We start from the raw sequence: 22,937 nt of genomic DNA, 5'->3' as shown, positions 1-22,937 counted from the left end.
GTACAGTGGCTCATGCTTATAATTCCAGCACTTTAGGAGGCGGAGGTACAAGGATTGCTTGAGGCCAGGAGTTCAAGACCAGCCGGGGCAACATAGGGAGACCCTGTCTCTACAAAAATAAATTAAAAAAAAAAAAATCAAGCCTTGTTTACTGAGGAAAAGGGGAGAATGGACAGCTATCTCTTACACCTCATCCACTCAATAAACATTTTTTTTTTTTTGAGCTTCACTTTGTCACCCAGGCTGGAATGCAGTGGCATGATCTGGGCTCACCGCAACCTCCACCTCCCGGGTTCAAGTGATTCTCCTGCTTCAGCCTCCCAAGTAGCTGGAATTACAGGCATCCACCACCACGCCCTGGTAATTTTTTTTGTACTTTTAGTAGAGATAGGGTTTCACCACGTTGGCCAGGCTGGTTTTGAACTCCTGACCTCAAGCGATCTGCCCGTCTCAGTCTCCCAAAGTGCTAGGATTACAGGCGTGAGCCACAGCACCCGGCCTCAATCAACATTCATGAGTTATTCCTTGTACTTACCCACATTACAGTACTTACAGTATGATTAATAGCTTAGCATCTTGCGAGCACCGAACAGTGCCTGGCATGCAGTAAGTGCCTGTTAAGCAGTGGCCGTTATTATTAATGCATCAGCATGCTGTGATATAAACCAGGCTTCTGTAAGAGTGGGGAGGGGGGGCCTGGCCGGCAGAGGAGCAGGCACAGAAACGCACTCTAGGGGAAGGAGGTCCACCTGGAAAAGTAGGGTATCTTTCTTTACTGACCCTGGAGGGCTGGGCCACTGGCTTAGGAGTGGTCGGCCGGGCGTACCTTTTCAGGACCTTACCTCCCCTTCCTCCGCCCCTCCTACCCCTGCCTTCTCTGGAGAATGACTGATAACTGATCCTCACCAGCGAGCCAGTAACGATAACAGCCAAGTACAGGGCTCCCTGGGGTGCAGAGCGCAGCCTTATGTTGGAGAACATGGGTATTGGTGAAGGTGAGGGGCGAGTTCTAAAGGCCTCGGGAGCCGCCTGCAGCTCCAGGATACTCACACTGTCGCGGTTACACAATGACTTCTGAAACAAGAGGAGAATCAGCGTTATCTAGAACTTTCTCCCCTGACAGAACTTTCTCCCCTGACAGAATGGAGGTAGCAGGTACCTGAAGCCCTTCTGAGATGTTTTGGAGAAAGGAAGGCCCAGCCTCCAGGGACCACCCTCCAGGGCAGGACAAAGAGGAAGCCAAAAGCTGGACTCTGTGGCCCCCGTGGGCTCATGGAGGGAGAGAGGCTGGGGCGGTAGGCGCTTGGTGGTGGGTACCCTTGTCCTGTGTGATGTCCCTGCCGTCACCCTTTGGGGCTGTGGGAGGGCAAGTTGCTGCTGGCTGGTCCCCACTGCAGGCCTGGGAAGGCGAGCTAGGAGTCCTTCCTCACCGCCACTGCATGACAGGCCTGCATGAGGCCCCTGTGGGACACGGAGAACACCATTCCCACCAGGTGGGGATTGGCCCACAAGCCTCAGGACCCCTCCCCAGGATTCTCTGATGCACTCTCCATCCCTGGCCTGGGTATCCAGACAGCACCTCCTCCAGGAAGCCCTCACTGATTTCCCTGGCTGATGCCCACCCTCAGTGCCCCCACAGCCCTCCATCAGGGCATGGGTGGCTCTGGATCTCCACTGCTGCTCACCTGTCTGTCCCTGGCCCTCAGCTGATCCATCTTACAACCCCAGCCCTGCTCCCACTCCATGCATCTCCTGTGCCTTGCATGTAATGTGAGCTCAGTAGCTATACAGCAAGCAGTGAATGAGTGAATGAGCGAGTGAATGAATGAGTCCCCTGGCTGTCAGGGCTTGGATCCCCAAGCAAGTGGGGGAGGCCTGCAAGGGTTAACCGGGAGCCTGCCTGTGGTCTGAGGTAAGCAAGGAGTGTATTTGTTCAGGTAAATAAGGAAGGATTACTTATAATGGGAAATCGGGCCCTGGCCAGCTCTTCATCTCGCGGCTGTCTGACTTCCTCCCAGCACATTCCTGCACTCTGCTGCGTCCACACTGCCCCGCAGACCCAGTCCCCCAAGCCTGCTGCCACCCCCCTGCAAGCCCCTCAGGCTGGGCCTTGCCACAGTGCCAGCAGGTAGCCCTGGGCTGGGGGTAGGGGACTCCCTACAGGCACACAGCCCTGAGACCTCAGAGAGCCACCCGTTGAGGGTGGCCAGGCCCCCAGTAGCCAACGCGAGTGCTGCCTCTGCCACCAGGCCTGCTGGCCTCTGGTTCTGCTGGGCCCCCAGATGCCTGGCTGAGACACGCCAGTGGCCCCAGCTGCCCACACCTCTTCCTGGCCTCCGAAGTTGGTACTGCAGCAGACAGCTCCCTGGGCACCAGGCAGCTAACAGGTGAGTCTGATGGGAGGTGCAGGTACCCTGGCATGGGGACTTTCCCTGCCAGCTGTGGGGTGGGCGACTGCAAGCAGGACTTGGAGGGGGGCGCACTTTGCCAACTAGAGCTCACCTCCCAGTCATCAGTGACCCTGTGACCTGGGTCCCTTTACCCTCAGAATTCCCTGCCCCCCTCCTCATGCTGCCCAGACTGCCTCCCTGGGGCCAACTCCAGATGCTGGGTGAGCCCCCTTGCCTGGCAAGGCCTGGGATACCCCACACCGAGCCCAGCCTACCCAGCCTGAGGGAGGGGAGGCCGCTGTGCAGGTGCAGAGCCCCTGGCCCTGAGACCCGGCCAGTTCTGCTTGGCTAGCAAAACACAAGTGGCTTTGCAGCTGCTGCCAGCCCAGCTGTTCTGCCAGGAGAAGGGTCTCCCTGGTGTCGGGTCACCAGAGGGCAGGGGATCGCTGGAACCTGGTGGGTCAGGGCTGGAGCCAAGGCTGGGTCCAGGTCGGGGCAGGGGAGACAGGTCCAGAGTGCAGGAGCTGGGCTGGGCAGGGGTCGCCACAGGAGCCAGGGGTCTGTGGTCACTTCCGAGCACACCCTCTGAGCCCTTGGACACCGGGAGAAGCTGAGGGCCTTGGGTCCGGGTCTTGGCACACAAGGAAAGCAGCATTAGTGGTCCCTGGAAGGTGCTCATTTCCAAAATTTGTCAGATTCCTGCAGTGGGGAGACAGGAAGTGGGGGGTGGGATGACAGTGTGGGAAGCTGAAGGACCTGGGTGACTGGGTGACCCTGAGGCTGGCCACAGTGTGTGTGTGTGCTGTGTGTGTGTGTGTGCGTGCATGTGTGTGCGTGTGTGTGCATGCATGTGTGCGTGTGTGTGTGTGGGGGATGGACAGGCCCAGATCCCCCACCTCACCTATCATGATTCTGAGGCCACCCAGCAGCCCACACCCAGGCCCCAAGCCGCAAGTAGCCTGAGTCCTTTATGATGGCCATGGGCTTTCTCCTCCTCCTCAGCCAGGGCTGGGACTCACCTCATTTCCTGCCCCAGCCTCCCCAATAAAGCTGCATCTCTCCATCACCAGCTGCTCAGCTGAGTAACAAAGCAAACAGGCGTCCAGGCTGCCCCAGGCCCAAGCTGGTGGGCAGGGATGCAGAGGAGACGCCCCGCCAGATAGGTAGGCTCAGGCCATGGCTCAATCAGGCCAGTTGGGCTGAGCTTCCCCCCACCCACCCACAAGAGGGACCAGAGCCAAGGACCTCCAGCTTGGAGTCCCACCACCCCAACTCACAGACAAATGGTGGGGGGCATCCTCAGAGCTCCCAGGGAGGTGGGGCTGTGGAGGACGTGGTCTTACTGGGTAGGGGACCACCCTCCGCTTTGAGAGCCTGAGAGTGCACGTACAAACATTTCCTCTGAGCGAGGCCCCGGGCATGCAGAGCTGAAATCTACCAGACTTGTTTATTGCACACTATCAGTTATAAACACTTCGGTTTTCACAAGGACCTTCTGAATTAGACAGGGCTTCTCCGTCAACCAAGTCCGAGGGCATAGGCTGCACTCAGTAGGTGCTCAATCAATGCTCAGAAGATGTGATGCTGGTGGAAGTGCAAAGACTGGGACCCACTTTTCACCACCGAGGTGGTTGCAAGTATAAGGTGAATAGCCCTGAAACAATTAGAGCAGTTTTGTGCTAAGTGACTCGATGCCGCGGAGTGTAACCTGGGGAAGTTAATTCAGGCAGACAGGGGGACAGAGACCCTCTAGGTGGAGGGCAAGAAGGAATGGGTGAGGTCCCGCTGTGTGGGACCGTGGCGGGTCACTTTTCCTCACTGCACTTGCAACATCTTGTCTGTGAGACGAGAGGGTTAGACAAGGCTGTTGTCTATTAACGCAGGCTTCATGGAGGAGACGACCTGAGCGGGCTTTGAAGACGGTGTAGGAGTCAGATTTGCCAGCCTGTCTCCTGGGCTGGGGTGGGGGAAGTGGGAGGGGCAGGAATTCTTGGTTCTGGCTCCTCCTAGAGGGCAGGGAGGGTGGGTGACGCCTGCAGCTGCCTGGACTGGGCTAGAGAACAGGACAGGGCCCCGGCCTCCCTCACCGCCATCCTCAGCTCCCCCAGACTCCACCCGCTACCTGCCGTCTCTGCCTGCTTCTTCCTTTGCTCCCCCTGCTTCCTCACCCCATTCCCTCTCTCTTTTCTCTTCTCTAGCTGATCCCCTCACCTGCTCCCAGGGCCCCCCTCACACAGGCACGCTCAGCCCATCATAAATGCTTTCCATTCACCCTCCGTCTCAACCTCCACAACCCTTTAAGACATGCTCTTGGCAGCCCATTTAACAGACAGCACAGCTGAGTCTCAGGGGGCGGAGTCACTGGCCCCAGCCGCAGAGCTAGAGAGCAGAGCGTCAGGGATCAAACCTGGTCTGGGACCCTCCCCTGGTCCCCACCCCCACCCCATTCATGCCCCACCCTGTGCCCCCAGCCAAGCGAGTGGCCTGTCAGGTGGAACAACTCTTCCCAAAGCAAACTTTGCACAAGCCGAGTTGCCCTGGGCTCTTCCTGACATTTAGCGCCAGGCTCCTTCTCTTGGCTACTTTGCGTGTTTTCAGCCTGGGAGGCGCCCCCTGCCAGATTCTGCTCTCCCACCTCTCAGTGGCCGGGGTGGGGACATGGAGGGGGGCCTCCAGGCTTGGGGAGGGAGAGGCTTATCCTTCCTCCCCAGCCGGGGACCTTAGTGTGACTCTGCTGGGGGTCGGATGGGACCAAGGCCTCCCCGGGATTATGACAGGCAGTGAGGTATCTCTGAGCACCACCAGGACCACAGCCCCCTCCTCCTCCCTCCAGCTCCGGCACACGGGAGAGGTGGCTGGAGGGACTGCCCAGGCTGGGGCTCCAGCGCCTGAGACTGGTTGGGGGGCAAGGCCCAGGCCTCTCTGCTCCTGGGGTAGCAAGTTGCCCTGAGGGCTGCTGGGACCTAGCTCCTTCTGCCCGGCCCACCCTCTGTGCCAGGACATAAGGGGGATGTGTCTCTGCTGATACTTCACAGGTGGGAGCGGCCCTGATAACCCCAATAACCCGCTCCTGCACATCTCAACCTTGTAGGAAGCAATGTCTATTCTTAGCCTCCAGGACAGATCTTTCTGAACTTTTCTCGTCTGTGATGTTGGAGTCCTTCGCTTTGTTCTAACATCCCTTTCCTAGCTTGGAGGTGTGCCCCAGGGCCTGGGGATCAGGTCTCAGGTAGGATTTTCCCCTCAGCTCATCAAGATTTTACAGATCAGCAACCAGGTGTGAGGGGGGCCTCTGCCTTCCTGGCCTTTGCTGGGTCTGGAGGGGGCCGCAGAAACAGATAAAGACAGCGGTAACCACTGTGGACACACACCTCTTGGGAGATGGGAAGGCTTTTCACATCGCCGTGCTGCCTGGTGACTTCAAAACCCAGAGGCACAGCTGTCTTTATGAGTCCCCATTTCACTGCTGAAGAGGCTGAGGCTGAGATCAGCCAGGGTGCCATAGGCAGGAGGGGCAGCGCTCCGGGGACATCCCTGTGTTCTCATGCCCTCAGCAACTCGGTGGCCTGGCTGGGCAGGGCCGAGGAGAGCTACCCAGGAAACCTCACGGCCCCTGTCCTGTGGCAGGTTGGGAGGTGTGGTGTATACAGGGCTGGAGGAGAGCAGAGAAGAGGGAAGGTGCTGTGGCCGTCCTTCAAGGAGTGTACGTGCGACGTGGGTGTGAGGACGAGAGTGTTCCAGAGGGGCAGCCATGTGACCTGGGCCACATCACAAAGTTGGGATGTGTGTGCAGTTGGCGGGGCCATGACAGCCTTGGTGGGGCAAAGAGGCCTGACTGGGGCACTGAGAAGTGAAATATATTTACACACACATGGGCTCAACCAGGGCTGAGGGAAGATGTGAATGACAGTTTCTGGAAAGTCCTGAAAGTTGAGAGGAATTGTACTTGCGATGGTAGGAAACCGGGTTCTCTCCCATCAGCGCAACTAACTGCAAGCCTCAAGCTTGTCTGGGGTGGGGTCCCTCCTGGCTGGAGGAGGCAGGGAGGTGCTGCTGCTGGGGAGGGAGCCAGGCCTGACGGGCAGCTCATGAGGTGCAGGACAGCCTGAAGCCAGCTCTGCTTCTTTAGAAGGGTGGGCCAAGTCTTTCAGAGCCTCTAGACACCAACCCTAGGGACAGTGGGGGACACCCAGCCACACCCCTCATCCTGCCAAAAGTGTCAGCTGTTTACAAGGAAGCCCCAGGTGTCCCCTTCTGCATCTCCACCATCCTTTAAGTGCCCAAAGCCAGGCTGACAGCAAGATGAGGGTCCTGGGTCATAGCATCCAGACAGTGCCCGGGCTGGAAAAGTCCTCAGAGATGCCCTGCCCTACAGAGCAGGAGACTGAGGGGCAGGGCCTCACCCAGCGTCTCCTACAGAGGAACAGGCAGGGCATGAACTGCATCTCCCAAAGCTGAGGGCTCTAGTTCTTGCAGCTCACATCCCCCATCAGAGCAAACTCAGCTATGATGGCCCGCCTGGGGCTGCGGTGGGCCTCTGTACCTCCAGGCTGTGGGCACCTGTGCCACCCACACCCCACCAAGGTGACCGCTGTGGGGCTGGGTTGGCAGATGGCCTGAGGGGAGGCAAAAGGGATGGTCAGCAGGGGCCACCTTAGGAGCTGGAAGGCTTGGGGCCTGCCAGCACCAGCAGAAAGGAGGGTGGAGCCACGTCTTGAGTTCGGGTCCCTGCTCGCTCATGCACTGACGGGCGCCCTGTAGCAGGCCACAGCGCCCTTTTCCGTCAAGTGGGAATAATGGTGGCTGCCCCAGCTGGGAGAGCCTGGCGAAGCAGTCCATTCAGTGTGACCTTCCTCTTGTCCCAGAAAGCGCTGGAAGTGGTGTCAGTGAGGGTGTGTGTGGACACCTGGGCTGCCGAGGCAGCGGCGCACGGAGGAGACTTCGCTGATGTGGATGTGTTCCTGCTGCCTGTGGGAACTGTGGGAAGAGCAAAACCCACTGAGCTCCCCTGGCTTCCTGTGCCCCATCCTCCCGCTATGTGGCCCGGCCCCAGCTTCACCCACCTTCCGCCCCACAAAACCACATCCCCTCCCCTGTACTTTCCCCACAGACCCCAGCTCCTGGGCTCCAGTTAGCTCCCCGAGGTGAACCTCACACAGAGCAGCGCTCCTGCAGAAGTTAGGGGGACAGGTGGCCTGGATGGGTCTGTGCCCGGAGGAGGTGGGGAAAGCCAGGGGGTCTAGAAGAAACCCACCTCCTCCACTCTCACGCTGAGTCCAGACAGTGAGGTCTCACTCTGCCACCTCGCTGCTCTCCTGAGCCTACCTCCCTTCTTCTGCCCTTGGATACCCTGGGGAACCAGGTGCTTGGAGATGGCCACCATGGGTGCTTGAGAAAGTGCAGGAGCTGCCGACCCAGAGGTGGCAGCCTGGGCCCCCTTCCTGGGCAGTGGGGTGGGCTGTCCAGTGGGCAGAGGCGGTACTCTGGGCAGTGAAGGGTGGGCCATCCGGAAGGGTCTGGTGCTTCTTTTGGATCTAGCTAGTTTGAAGAGCAATCTGACGGGCAAGGTTGCTGCGAAGTCCTCCCCATGGGAGAGCTGGAGGGGCAGAGAAGGGGTGGGAGGAATGGCAGGGGAGGGAGGGGCTGGGGCCCTGAGGGGATGGGGCAGGGCAGGGGTCCGGGGGTTCAGAGAAGCCGGACATGCTGCTGCTTCTGGGCCTGGTCAGTGGCCTTGGCTGGGGCTTCCTGCGGCCCTAGTAGCCCTGCTCCTCTCCAAGGTGCTGCCCACTCTGCACGGCTCCTGGCCAAGTCCTGGTCCCACCGCCACAGCCCCCTGACTCAGTCCATTTAAGGGGGCCCAGGGGCTTGGATGGATGGAGGGAGGAGCTGACAGCCATCTCAGTAGGCCATGGTCGGGGGCGGGGGGAGCAGGGAAGCCAGAGGAGGTCTGTTCCCCATCACTCCTCCTGGAGTGAGGCCAGCAGAGGGCTGAGCAGCAGGGCCAAGTGGCCATGTCTGTCACTCCCTTAGAGCTCTTCTCAATGGGGACTGAAGCCGGGGTCCTGGGCACTGGGAGGGCTGGGTCTCAGGATTGAGGTGGGGGTGAGGGTACATTCACCCCACACCACCATCCCCCCAGGAGGTGGGGGCTGAGAGTCCCGACCAAGCAGGATGTGGAAGACAGGCTCCAACCCCACAGTGACCTGGGACCTTAGCAAAGGCCTCCCAGGTGACTCTGTTCCCAGAAACTGTGGTTCGGGAGCTGTCAGGGAGGGCATCTTTTGCTGGTGCCAGTTGGGGTGTGGGAGTGAAAACCTGGGAGGCAAAGGGTTCCAGGGGCATATTCCTGGCCCGAGAGGTGAGAGCAGGCAGGGTGGTGGCATGAAACACTGCGCCAAATCTCCAATTTTGGATCCCTCTGCTGTCTTTCGTTAACCTTCCTTCCCGGGGGAATGGGAGGCACTGAGAGAAGGGGCCGAGGTGGCCAACCCCCCGGCTGCCACCCCACCAATCCCGTCCTGCCTCTGGGCCTTGGCCTCTACCAGCTGTTACCAAACTTTCTTTGTCTGGAGTGGGATCCGGGGCCTCTGGAGCAGGAGGGAGCCAGGACACGCCGAGCCTTAATCCAGACACGTGGCTTAATCCAGAAGAGATCAACTCGAGGTTTGGGAGCTGGAGGCATCGCTCAGGAGACGGCAGCCCCTGGGGCTGGCAGGCCAGGGCTCTAGGAATGCCAGGATCTGCCCTCTGAGAAACCTGGACATGGCAGACGCCTGGCTCATCCCAGGACCCTCGGCCTACGGAGCAGTGGCCTGAGTGTCAGAAGGCCTCTTGTCTGGCCCTGGCTGTGCTGTGTGACTGTGAGCACCTCCCTGCCACTCCTTGAGCCTCAGCTTTCTCAGTGCACATGTGTTCCCCCCGGGCGGATCGTCACCTGTGGATTTCATCCTGGGCTGAATTGCATGGCACAGATGAGGAGAGCCTGGGAGCACAGGAGGGAGCTGTTAGGGAGGGCTCCCTATGGGAGGAGGGCTTTGGGATGAATTGTGATGAGGAGGAAAGGGCATCCTAGAAAATAGCCATGCTGTGCCCACAGCACAGGGCGGGTATGAAGTGGTGTTCTCATTAGAGCTTGAATTTGTGCTCACTGTGTCAATCCCTAGTTCCAGCCCAGGTCCTGCCGCTAATATGCACGTGAATCCCTTCCCCACTCATCGTTCCCATCTATGAAACGATCACATAATATATGGCCCCTTCCAGCTCTGTTGACCTGGGCTAGGCAGGAGGTGGGCCCAGAGGTGGGCACCAGGCATTGGGATGGGGCAGGGAAGGCAATGGGGAGCCATGGAAGATTCTCAAGCACAGAAATGAAAGGGTGCTGCAGGGAAATGAACAGTGGGGTGGAATGAACAGCCAAGAGGTGGGGACAGAGTTCAGAGCATCAAGGAGCCCGGTCAGGAGGTGGGCAGATCCCCTAGGAAGATGGGACTGGCCAGAGCATGAGCCTCAGAGAGAATGTGGTCCAGTGAGCAGAGCCCGCGCCTGGCCAGGAAGAACCCCGGGCAGGCTGCATAGCCTCCCTGAGCCTCACTGTCCACATCTATGAAGTAGGGCTCTGGAGTCCACGTCACCCTGGCTGTGGGTAGGAGTGCGGGTGATGTGGGTGAAAGCCCTGGACGTGGCACTGGTGATCCCTGCCAGGGCCTCATGGTGCTGTTCTCCCTTCTTCCCTCCCGAGGCCAGCCCCGAGCCTGGAGGAGATGCTGAGTTGCAGGTCGGGCACACCAGCCCTGACTCCCTGACCAGTAAGCCAAGCGCCCCTACTCCAGACCTGGCTGCTTGGGGACAGAGCAATCTGCGGAGAGCCGAACCTTTCCTCCAGACACACGGTTAACCATTAACTTATTTTTCATCAGAGAAGTGTTGGAGCTAGGACCAAGGCTTGGGGGGAAGATTCCTTGGCATTTAGATAGAGGGCAAGGGCAAGCTGGCATGTGGGCTGTAGAGGGGGAAGGAGCCTGAGCCAGGGGTCAGAAGACCTGGATTTGCAGATTTACCTTTTTACACCTTGACTTTCCCATTAGCAAAATAATGATGGGAATAAGACCTGGGCCCGATGAGGTAGCTCGTGCCTGTAATCCCAGCACTTTGGGACGCTGACGTGGGGGATTGCTTGAGCCCAGGAGCTTGAGACCAGCCTGGGCAACATAGTGAAACCGTGTCTCTACAACAGATTTAAAAAATTAGCCAGGCATGATGGCGCACGCCTGTAGTCCCAGCTACTTGGGAGGCTGAAACAGGAGGATTACTTGAGCCCAGGAGGTAGAGGCTGCAGTGAACCGTGATCGTGACCCTGCACTCTAGCCTGGGCGACAGAGCGAGACCCTGTCTCAAAAAAAAAAAAAAAGAATAAGGCCTGTGCTGCCTTTCTCCTGGCGAAGGGACAGATACGAGGGCTTCACACGCACTCAGCAAATGTGTCAAGGATGTGTCATTATATCCCTTCCTGACAAATACTGCCACTGCCCTGCCCATTCATCCCCACCGACCCCTCACGAAACCAAGCCCTGAAACGCAGCAGCTGCCTCCCGTCCTACCTGTGGCTGAGGCCAAGCAAACAGGAGGGCCACAAGGGAAGTGAGTTCTGCCTCTTGGAAAAGCTTCGGTCTCCCTGGCATGGTGCCCAGGGTGTTGGCAGAAACTGTCCTAACGTGGCAGGCATGGGGGCTCTGGGGATGTGGACCGGGCAGGAGGCAGGGAGGGGGTGATGGGGGGACGGGGGCTGCAGGGGGGCTCCCCAGGGGTGGAGCCACCTAGTGGGTAGGGCATGGGCACTGGCCAGGGTGGGGCCCAGGGGCAGAGCGAGCTGTTGGCACTGCCTGAGTAAATAATGTGGGCCCATAGCACACACGAGTGTTTGCACAGAAGGACTTGAAATGATTCCAGGCCTGCCCTCTGTCCCCCACATCCCAGCCCCGCCTCAGTCTCTGCCTACCCCTCCCCACCCTGACCTTTCCTTCCTTGTCACTTAAAGGAGCCCTTGAATGGGAGAGTTGAATTCAAAGGGAACACTTTTCCCTCCTGCTGGCATTCTCTCCACCTCGGTCAACTGCAGGCCTGCCATGTAACGCTGGGAAGCTTGGGCACTGCACAAGGAGGGTGGGCAGTGGGCGTTGAAGTTCTCCCTGGGCTCCATTCGTCAAGCCGCACTATCCAGGGGGAAGTGGTGCCATTTTCTGAGTTGTGTGAAGATGAATGGGCTAGTTGTGGCCCTGTCGAACTGGAGGTGTCTTCCAAACTGGGTTCTTTCCCTTGTCCCACCTGCAGAGGCAGAGGCAAATGCCAGCTGCATACGGAGGCTGTGCGGGTCAGCCCCACAGTGTGACTGGAGTTGGACCAGGGAGACCCCTTACCTGCCCGCTGTCCCAGTGGCACCATAAATGCCACCGTTAGAGAGGATTTCAGTGTTTAAAGCACTAGCCGGTTGCCTGTAAAGCAGTGATCCTCAGATTTGAACATGCATGAGAATCACCCAAGAGGCCAGTTAAACCAGACTGCAGGGCCTCCCCCAGAGCTCCTGAGTCAGTGGCTCAGAAGTGCCTGAGAATCCAAGTTTCTCGCAAGCTCCCAGGAGGCGCTGGTTCTGCTGGCCAGGCACCGCATTCTGAGAACCACTGCTTGAGAATCTAAATAGCCCCGAGAAAGGACACCAATTAACTTGCCCTTAACAGGTTTATCTGCCCCTTTCCGCCTCTCTAACTGGTTCTCTGTACTATTGGAAGCATATAACTGTTGGTAATCTTCTGCCTCTGTCTTTATTTTTTTATTTTTATTTTTTTTGAGATGGAGTCTCGCTCTGTCGCCTAGGCGGGAATGCGGCAGTGCAGTGGTGTGATCTCAGCTCACTGCAGCCACCTCCAGGGTTCAAGCAATTCTCCTGCTTCAGCCTCCTGCCCAGCTAATTTTTGTATTTGTAGTAGAGACCAGGTTTCACCGTGTTGGCCAGGCTGGTCTCAAACTCCTGACCTCAGGTGATCCACCCACCTCCGCCTCCCGAAGTGCTGGGATTACAGGTGTGAGCCACTGTGCCTGGCCTGTCTTAAGTTTCAGGCCCCTACATCACTGATATTCCAGAATATCCTGGGGTTTTGGGTCTTCTGCCCCTCTCCAGCCCCCTCCTCACCCAAACTGTGCACTCTAATGTGGGGTTCAGGGAAAAGGGCCTGGGCAAAACCGAGCCTGGGTGTCCCATGGGGAGCAGGGCCTCTGACTGCTTGTGTTGAGGCCAAATGGTTACCCCTGGAGGGCGCTGGAGCAGAAGTGAGGAGCAGGTGCCTGAGTTGCTAAGGGTTTTTGATGTTCCCTGGAGCCCCGCCCCTTCTCACCACCACCCCGCTCTCCCCTAGAAGGCCTAGCCTGTGGCACCGCCTCCAAGAGGATGTGCGCTCCTCCAGGCACAGGGGAAAGTAGAGGGTGTCGGGAGCTGGGAGGGGCCCTGGGGGCAGCACCATCCAACGTAGGATAAGGGGAGGTGGGTACTATGCACCCAGCCCCGGGTGTGGGGAGACAAGCAAACCTGTGAGCTCTTGCTCAGTGGCTGCCTCAAGAGTTTACTTAGATCCCCCAGAGAGCCCTGTGGGAGGGCAAGGGCTGGCCAACTCCCCAGTGCGTGAGAGGGTCTCTACCCCATCACCCACCTTGTTCCTCTCTTTTCTCCCCTGCTGGTGAAGATGATGGTCACCTTTAGGGTGGTGGCCTCTGCCTGCCACCTCTGCTCCTGTCCTTATCAAGGGCAGAAGAAAATCAAGCTTTGTGCCAGGCACGGTGGCGCGGGAGGCTGAGGTGGGAGGCTGAGATGGGAGGCTGAGGTGGGAGGATCGCTTGAGTCCAGGAGCTCTGGGCTGTAGTGCCCTATGCCGATTGGGCGTCCGCACTAAGTTCGGCATCAATATGGTGACCTCCTGGGAGCGGGGGACCACCAGGTTGCCTAAGTAGGGGTGAACTGGCCCAGGTCGGAAACAGAGCAGGTCAAAACTCCCGTGCTGATCAGTAGTGGGATGGCGCCTGTGAATAGCCACTGCACTCCAGCCTGGGCAACATAGCGAGACCCCGTCTCTAAAAAGAAAAGAAAAGAAAAGAAAAACAAGCTTTGCTACAGCAGGAAAGATTTGGACATTGAGGGCTCCTTGTCCCCGCCTCAGTTTGCTCATCCGCCAAATGGGGCCAATTATGCCTTCCATTGTGAGGGCTGAATGAGGTCAGGAACCTCAGAAGGCCGTTTGAACACATTCCATGTGTGGAGCTTTGCCGCCCCCACCCAGCCTGGCTTCCCACTCCACCTCGCTCTTTCCCAGCCAGAAGGCCTGTCTGCCCAACCATGGCCTGGCTGCCCAATGACCCGGAAGACCCAGCTCTGTCCCAGGCCCAGCCCACTGTCCACAGGGCCCCTCATTCCCTTAACCAGCTTAGCAGCCCCCATGGGGATGGAGAAGCAGTCAGACCTGAGTCCTCTTTCATTTCCACAGACGCAGCCGCCGGCCCGAACAGCAGCGGCATGGGCAGCGCCAGCCCGGGTCTGAGCAGCGTGTCTCCCAGCCACCTCCTGCTGCCCCCCGATTCGGTGTCTCGGACAGGCTTGGAGAAGGTGGCAGCCGGGGCAGTGGGTCTCGAGAGACAGGACTGGAGCCCCAGTCCACCTGCCACGCCCGAGCAGGGCCTGTCTGCCTTCTACCTCTCCTACTTTGACATGCTGTGCCCTGACGACAGCAGCTGGGCAGCCAAGGCCCCTGGGGCCAGCAGTCGGGAGGAGCCGCCTGAGGAGCCTGAGCAGTGCCCAGTCATTGACAGCCAAGCCCCAGGGGGCAGCCTGGACTTGGGGCCGAGCGGGCTGGCGCTGGAGGAGCACTCGCTGGAGCAGGTGCAGTCCATGGTGGTGGGCGAGGTGCTCAAGGACATCGAGACGGCCTGCAAGCTGCTCAACATCACCGCAGGTGAGCCCTCTCCCCGTGCCCGCTTCCGCAAGAGGGGTCGCGGGCCACGTTGAGGTCGCTGGGGTGGGTGGGTTGGGGCACTGCTGGATGGACTCTGCCCACCTCTGCCCCCACCTCGGGTGGCTTCGGGGTTGCTGGCGCTTCTCCACAGTCAGCTGTGAGCCTGGACTGGGAGGGTTTCCACCCATCTCTGTGCCCCAACCATGCCAGCCTACTGTCCCCACTGGTAGGTGCTGGATGATACGAATTCCAACTCTGTGTCCCCCATGTCCTCTTGGACTCCGCTCTCCCCTCATTCGCTCTGCTGCAGCCACACTGGCCTCTTTGTGGTTCCCACGACACTCACTAGGCTGCTGCTCCTTCAGCCTAGAGCGCTCTTCCCCCAAATATCTGCATGGCTCACTTCCTTCAGGTCTTGGCTCAGATGGCACCATCTGCATGAGGCCTTCTCTGACCCCTCCATTAAAATTGACATCCGTGAGCGCAGGACATGGTAAAGAAAATAAACAAAAAATGAATAAAAAAAGAAAGAAGAAACATTTCTGCCCACATCCCTGCCTCCTGTTCCCACCTGCTTCCTCTCAGGACGTGCTGCACAGCATCTACTGATCTTGCTCACTCTCCGTGTCTGCCACTAGAATGTACACCCCATGAGGGCAGGGATTTTCATTTGTTTTGTTCATCACTCCATTTTCAGATCCTAGGATAGCACCTTGAATATAACTGATGCTCAGTGTAAACAGTTGTTCAACAAACATTTCTTTTTTCTTCTTTTTGAGACAGGGTCTGGCTCTATCACCCAGGCTGGAGTGCAGTGGCATAATCTCAGCTCACTGCAACCTCCGCCTCTGGGTTCAAGCGATTCTCCTGCCTCAGCCTCCTCAGTAGCTGGGATTACAAGTGCCCACCACCACTCCTGGCTAATTTTTGTGCTTTTAGTAGAGATGGGGTTTCGCCATGTTGGCCAGGCTGGTCTTGAACTCCTGACTTCAGGCGATCCACCCGCCTCAGCCTCCCAAGTGCTGGGATTACAGGCGTTAGCTACCTCTCCTGGCCAACAAGCACTTCTTAGTATGCCAAGCTTTACTCTAGGACTGGGGAATTGAGTGGTGAACACAACACAAAGTCCCTATGTTCATAGGGCTGACATTATAGTGAGGGAAACAGATCATCGATACATAATGTGTCACTCGTCTGGTGACACATTTCTCTGTTTATCTCTATTGATGACACATATCTCTATTTTTTTTTCTTTTTCTTTTTTAAAGATGGGTTTCTCCATGATGGCCAGGCTGGTTTTGAACTCCTGACCTCAGGTGATCCACCCACCTCGGCCTCCCAAAGTGCTAGGATTACAGGCATGAGCCACCGCACCCAGCCTTAACATATCTCTATTTATGAGGAGGGACTCTCCCAGGGCGGGCATACATGTGTCTGTCAGTCAGACCTGGAAGGCGTGGTTACGGAGCTGATGCTGTGGGCGGCAGGGCTGCTGAGTCTCCAGTCCTGTCCTGCCATCCCCTCTCCAGCTTTAGGCAGGCCTGACCTATGTCCCTTGGTCTTTAGGCCCTGGCATTGCAGCGCCCAACTCTGTGCAGCTTTCTCTGGGAAGGAGGGGTCTTTACACATCCCTCAGGCCCAGCCCCTGCCCCCAAAGCCTTCCGGTTGACATCTTTGGAAGCTGCTCCTGCCGATGCCGCAGTCCTCCGGCTGCCCAATGCCCGTGCCAGCCGACTCCAGGAGTTCTCCCACGGACCTCCCTACCCACAGGGCTAGGGAGGGGAGGGCCCTGCTCCATGAACAATGGGAACAGAAACAAATGGCTTTGACCTCGGGGAGGAAAATGGGCTTATTAAGTAGGGGTGGCCCAGCCTGCAGGTCACCGAGCTGGGACACTGGCTGGACCACGGTGTTCACTGGGAGGCCCCATTGTGACCATGCCCACCAGCCTGGCCCCCACCTGTAGGCCTATCAGGCTTACCCCAGAGCAGCGCCCCAGGGAGACATCTGGCCTCTGGGGCCTGTGGCTGCCCATGACTACCCTGTGCCCTGCCATTTACTTATTCAACACGTGCATGGGGCAGCTCCTGTGTGTCCAGGCCTTTATTCCGGGGAGGACAAGGGGATGGAGTGCCCTGTGCCTCAGTTTCCTCATCTGTAAGATACAGGGGCTGGAGGGAATGGTGGGGTTCTAAGACTAATTCCCAGGTAGGTGTGTCGCTGGTTCCTTGAGGGGTTTGGGAAAGGCAAGAAGTACCTGAGGGAGAAGCCCAGGTGTTTCTGGTAGAATGTCACTGTCCCTCCAGGGCTGGGGCTCCCTCGAAAGGTCCTTTGGAGAGGTGGGGGGGATCTGGGAGGACCCAAGGCCTGGGTGAGGCAGGCAGTACAGATGCACCAGGTTACCCTACCCTGAACCAAGTTCAGTTTTTAGGGCCCTGGTTCCTTCCTGACGCCCCACTCTCTCCTTGGGTACCCACCTCCACAGGGGCCCTCACGGGCCTGTCCGGACCTGGCCTATCTCTACCCTAAGGAGCAGTTCCTGTGGGTGCCCCATCACAGAGGGGGGTGCCATATTTGGGGTGGTGCCCTCAGGCTGCCCCTGAGCTGAGGGGGTGCCTCTTGACCAGATCCCGTGGACTGGAGCCCCGGCAACGTGCAGAAGTGGCTCCTGTGGACAGAGCACCAGTACCGTCTGCCCCCTGTGGGCAAGGCCTTCCAGGAGCTGGCAGGCAAGGAGCTGTGCGCCATGTCGGAGGAGCAGTTCCGCCAGCGCTCGCCCCTGGGCGGGGATGTGCTGCACGCGCACCTGGACATCTGGAAGTCAGGTAGGACGTGGCATGGGTGGGAGCGGCCCCTCCCGGGCTCCAGTCAGGGACAGGATGCCGGCCAGGAGGTTGCCCTCTGCTGGGGCAGCAGCCCCTTGGCCCCTGCCTGGAGTCCACTCTGAATCTCAGCCCCAGCTGCCACTGCCTCCTGGATCCTGACCCACTCCGAGCCCAGGTCAAGGCCCCAGAGCTTTGGGACAGCACCTGGGAGGTCAAAAGGCAGAAGTCAGACTGTGAGGATGCAGGATGTCAGAGCTGGGGGCAATTGTGGACACTAGGAAGTCATTTCCTTTTAAAATTTTGTGTTTTTTTTTTTGTTTTTTATTAGAGAAGTAATAAATGTGCATGTTATAAAATCGACCACAGTGAAAAGTAGCGTACCATGAATAGTGTCTCCCGCCCACTCCTGACCTCCGACTTCCAACCCCCGCCCTAGAGGCAACCAGTTGCCAGTTTCTTGAGTATCTCTGCAGGGAAAGTCTGTGGATATTCAAGCACATGTACATACATGCAGTTCTTTTTCTTTTTTTGACATCAACAGTAGCAGAGTGTCCCCTGCCCTGCACGCTCAGTATGTCTTGGATATTGCCCCCGTCAGTCTGTATGTAGCAGCCCTGTTTGAATTTTAGCTTTTGTTTTTTAAGACAGGGTCTCAGTCTGTTGCCCAGGCTGGAGGGCAGTGGCACAGTCACAGCTCACTGCAGCCTCGACTTCCCGGTTACATCGGATCCTCCCACCCCAATCTCCCGAGTAGGCTGAGTCTACAGGTGCCACACCACGCCCTGCTAATTTTTTTATTTTTTGGTAGAGATGGGGTTTCACCATGTTGGCCAGACTGGTCTCCAACTCCTGGACTTGAGCAGTCCACCCACCTTGGCATCCCGAAGTGTTGGGACTACAGGCGTGAGCCTCCACGCCCAGCCTGCGCTGTATTTCTAATGGCTGCAGGTCAGCCCCTGAGTGTCTAAATCATCTTGAACTCATTGGGCACCGCCTGCTGCGTGCACAGGGCCGGGTGCTTTGGAGGAGGTGGTGCCTGCTCCATGAGACAAGGAGTGAGACACAGGACCCCCTGATATGACCCTGCCAGAGACAGTGCCCTGCCCCAGCCTAGGCAAGCCCCCATGTCAGATGTCCTCATCTGAACAAGGTGATGCCTGCAAGGCCTCTACGGCTCCTCCCAGCTCTGAAACCCTGAATTTTCTTCCAGGAAGCAGCTCCTTGTCACCAGCTTGCCTCCCCAGGTTGGCAGGAGGCAGGAAGCCACAGGGGTAACCCCCAGCCACAGAGGGGCTCCCATAGCCCCACAGTCCCACCCAAGCGCCTCCCCTCTTCCACCCTCGGGGTCTCTCCTGGGTCCCCAACCCCCTCTCCTTGCCCTGCAGCGGCCTGGATGAAAGAACGGACTTCACCTGGGGCGATTCACTACTTCGGTGAGCCAGGCAGGGGCAGGGAAGGGTTGGAGGCGGGGGCTCAGGTGGGGTGGAGGGCCGGCTGCCACTGAAGCAGGGGCTGGCCTCCCCTTCCCACTCACCGCCACCCTCCCCGGCCACGCAGCCTCAACCAGTGAGGAGAGCTGGACCGACAGCGAGGTGGACTCGTCGTGCTCTGGGCAGCCCATCCACCTGTGGCAGTTCCTCAAGGAGCTGCTGCTCAAGCCCCACAGCTACGGCCGCTTCATCAGGTGGCTCAACAAGGAAAAGGGTGAGCGGGGTGCCCAAGGGGCGCGGCAGGAGCAGCGAGCATGGAGGCGGTGGGGGCTCCCGCCGGGCACTGTGCATGGGGGCGGGGGCAGGGCGGAGAGGTGAAGCTGATTCCCACCTGACCCACCTGTCCTGGATGCCAAATACGCTGCTCTCATGGGACGGCCCTGGGGATCTGTGTGCAATCTGTGTCCATATCTGTCTCCCGCCAGACCCTGTCTTGCTTAGGAGCTTTAGTACGGCACAGTGCCTGGAACGTAGGAGGGCCTGAAAGCTTCTGCTGGGGATGGGACAGTCTTTGCCCTCAAAACATCATAGCTTCACCGGGGGACGAATGACGTCCAGCAAGAAATAGAATTTGAGCCACGTTTGCTATATTAAATTTTCTAGCTGGGCACAGTGCTTCACACTTTAGTCCTTACTACTCAGGAGGCAGAGGTGGGAGGATCCTGTGAGCCCCGGAGTTTGAAGCTGTATGGAGCTGTGATCTCACCTCTGTACTCCAGCCTGGGTGACAGCGTGAGACCCTGTCTCTAAGAAAAAATGTTGGGCCGGGTGGTGGCACACGCCTGTAATTCCAGCACTTTGGGAGACCAAGGCGGGTGGATCGCCTGAGGTAAGGAGTTTGAGACCAGACTGACCAACATGGTGAAACCCCATCTCTAGTAAATACAAAAAGCTAGCCAGGTGTGGTGGCAGGTGGCTGTAATCCCAGCTACTTGGGAGGCTGAGGCAGGAGAATCACTTGAACCAGGGAGGCAGAGGTTGCAGTGAGCTGAGATCGAGCCATTGCACTCCAGCCTGGGCAAGAAGAACAAAAACTCTGTCTCAAAAAAAAAGAAAGAAAAGAGAAAGTTTAAAAGCAGGTGAACTTAATTTTAAGAATACATTTATTTAATCCAATATTATAAATTATTCAGACTTCAACATATAATTAATATAGAACTTATTAATGAGGTATCTTCCTAAGCCTTAGAAATCTAGTGTGTATTTTACACTTCCAACACATTTCATTTCGAATTCAGCCACATTTCATGGCTCGAGAGCCATATGTGGCTGGTGGCTTACTACCCTGGAGAGTGCAGGGCTTGAGGAGTGTGTGTGTGCAAGTATGCCCGTGTGCGGGCGCGTGTGTGTTTAGAGAGAGGCTCAGAGCCGAGAAACCTGCCATAGGTGCTGTGGGAGCCCGGACCTCCGCCGTCTCTGCTGTAAAATGGACTGGATTCATCCATCCAACAAACCTTCAGCCAGCACCTGCTCTGGTTCCGCACTTGCTCAGCAGACATTTACGGAGGACTAGGTCCAGGAGGACTCATGGAGGAGGAAGAGGAGGAGGAGGAGTCAGTTAGGTGGGAGTGGTGGCGAAGATGCACCTGTGCACGGTGTGGTGGCCCTGGGTGTGTATTTGAGACAGTGCGAGCCAGTCTGGGCACAGTCCCATGGTGGAGTTCTAGGGAGGGGGTTCGGGGAGAACTGGTGGTCTGCAAAGTCTCCCTGGAGAAGGGATGCTGGCCTGGGCCTGGGCTGGAGGGTTTATTAATAGAATGAAAGTTGAGGGTGTGAACAATGGAATAACTTGTCCCAAGTAAGCGCTTTCTGTAACAGCTCAATAACGCATGGTAGTCATGTAACTCCCTCTCACAGACAGAAAAAGGAGCCTCAGGTTTTGAAGGTGGCCAATGGCAGAGCCAGGACTCAAGTCCAGTTGGCTGAGCTCCAAGTCCACTCTCTCTCCACCATCTCGTATTAATTAATCCTGCCAGAAAGGGCTGCACAGGCCGAACTGCCTGAGAATAGCAAAGAGGTCATTTCAGGCTTGGGAACTACGGAGACACCTGTAGGGGGGGAAGGGTGCTTTTGCTCAGTGAGCCGTGGGCACTGCCAGGAGCCACACAGGACTCTGGATCAGGGCATGCAAACCCCACACGGAGCAGGGGCTGGCAAGGGCCAGGCCCACAGGGCCCCAGGAAACCCATTAAGGTACACAGGCTCGCCTGCGCCAGGAGGTTTGTGACTCCAGAGTATTCTCTGCCATTCACTGGGGCCTGCGGCACCTGCTTTGCACACGTTTCTTTAACCCCCACTGCAAATACACCATGCAAGTAGGCATTCCGGTCCCCGCAGCCCATCCCACCCGAGCAGAGGGTGGCCTCCGCACGGGGTCCCTTGGTTCACCTCAAGGCGGACCTGGTGGCCTGCGTCTTTCTCCTTCCTGCCACCTCACTCATACCGCTGGCTCTCTTGGGGCCCTCCTGCTCTCCCAGGCATCTTCAAAATTGAGGACTCAGCCCAGGTGGCCCGGCTGTGGGGCATCCGCAAGAACCGTCCTGCCATGAACTATGACAAGCTGAGCCGCTCCATCCGCCAGTATTACAAGAAGGGCATCATCCGGAAGCCAGACATCTCCCAGCGCCTCGTCTACCAGTTCGTGCACCCCATCTGATGCCTGGCCTAGTGGCTGGCCCAGGGCCTGAAACCCGCCCCTAGGGGCCTTCCTCCTGCCCCAGCCAGGCCCTGCACTGGGGGAAGACGGGCAGTCTGCTCTGCTGCTCTGAACTCCCAGAGCCCAAAGTGAGGGAGGGGCGCCCCACTGCTCCCTGGGGAAAAGTGGGCCCTCTGGGGTCTACGGGACCCCTGGGCAGGAGTGCTGCTCTCCTGGAGGACAGAGGAACCAGGGCTACTGTCAGTGTTCACTGCTCACCAACAAAGGACCCTCACCTGCCTCTGACCCCAGCATTCCCAGAGCAGATCCTCAGAAGGGCAGGGACTCCTCGAAGGCCACAGGCGGTTCAGGGCTCTCTCTGCTCCATCGCCCTACCTCCCATTCTGCACCACACCCGGCATGGTGCAGGGAGGTGTTTGCACCCCTGAGTTGGGGAGGCAGGAGTGCCCCTGGGAATGGATAATAAAGATACTAGAGAACTGACATGTCCCCAGTGTCTGTGCAGTGAATGGCACAGCCCCGAGGCCATCAATGGTCAACGTGGTTGTGGTCACAGGGCCTGGAGTAGCCAAGGGAGGCTTTCTGGAGGAGGTGGCTGTGGACTGAGCCTAAAGGGAAAGGGATAATTGATCGGTAGATGCTTCTGGGAGAGGGATAGTGAGTCTTCAAAGGCAACGAGGGAAGGAGGGACTAGAACAGCCACCTTGTCTTGCCTATCCCATTCTGGGCTGAGAGGCAGGCGGCAGGGCCAGCGCTAAAGCAGGTCCGTGTGCAGGACCGGAGCGGGGAAAGCATCTTCCGCATCCGTTTGCTGTGTTGTAGAGCAGGGCTTTGTGCCTGGGTGGGCCGGAGGCCCAGGGCCCTTGTCTCTGCTCGGCCATCTAAGGGAGCTGGAGTTGTGGGGAGGAGGTCACTTCAGTCCCCTCATGGGACACTGGCTTTGCAGCTAACAGGGTGGAAGAGAGGTTGCTTGGCTTCCATTTCTGTTTCAAGGCCTCAGCAGTGCCACCTGTGAAGCTGTGAGCTCCCGTGAGTGGGTGTGAGACCCCCCGTGCATGATGGGAAGAGGGGATGCATCAGTGTCTGTGGGCATGCTGGGGGTGACCAGGACCTACCACCCACTGTCCTGGGCAAAGCAACTCATTCAACTTCCCCGTACTTCCCTCACATTTGTCACCTGGCTCAGTGTCCTGATGGTCTACTCTGTGCTAGGCGCTTTGTCATTCATCTTCCCAACAAAACTATGAGGTAGGGGCTACACCCCATTTTGCAGATGATAAAACTGAGACTCAGAGTGGCTAAGTGACTTGCTGATGGTCACACAGCTGATCAGCAGAATAACTCATGCCCATCTCTCCCCAAGGATAGGGCTCTCTGCTCCTCTGGCCCTCCAGCTTCCTGACCAGTCAGCACCCTTGGTGCCCCATCACCCTTACCGTCTGAGGCCTGGCTTGCAGGAAACAGCAGGGGAGCCAGCACCATCCAGATCACCAAGAGTTAAATGCTACCCTGTGCTGCTGCCTTCTGCCCTCAGCAGTTTTATTGTCTTCAGAAGAAAGTTTACTCCTGGCAGTGAGCAAATAGCA

The 22,937-nt window shown here is 57.9% G+C and overlaps 1 protein-coding gene across 2 annotated transcripts; it reads left to right on the top strand.

Moving 5' to 3' along the window:
- Window positions 1-444: 444 nt before the first annotated feature.
- SPDEF (SAM pointed domain containing ETS transcription factor) lies at window positions 445-21,834 on the top strand. 2 transcript variants are annotated; one of them, XM_032253464.1, is made up of 6 exons: window positions 445-2,387; window positions 13,916-14,380; window positions 17,008-17,205; window positions 18,591-18,638; window positions 18,763-18,909; window positions 21,173-21,834. In XM_032253464.1, the coding sequence occupies exons 2-6, from the start codon at window positions 13,945-13,947 to the stop codon at window positions 21,349-21,351; spliced, it is 1,008 nt and encodes a 335-aa protein (XP_032109355.1). In that variant the 5' UTR covers window positions 445-2,387; window positions 13,916-13,944; the 3' UTR covers window positions 21,352-21,834. The 2 variants fall into 2 exon arrangements, with proteins under 2 accessions (XP_032109355.1, XP_032109354.1); XM_032253463.1 differs by lacking the exon at window positions 445-2,387 and having other exon boundaries at window positions 13,505-14,380.
- The last annotated feature ends 1,103 nt before the right edge of the window (window positions 21,835-22,937 follow it).

The sequence above is a fragment of the Sapajus apella genome, unplaced genomic scaffold (genome assembly GCF_009761245.1).
Source record: "Sapajus apella isolate SASKATOON/1434 unplaced genomic scaffold, GSC_monkey_1.0 scaffold83, whole genome shotgun sequence".
NCBI classification, from domain to species: Eukaryota; Metazoa; Chordata; class Mammalia; order Primates; family Cebidae; genus Sapajus; species Sapajus apella.
This window is presented reverse-complemented; position numbering and strand designations above follow the sequence as displayed.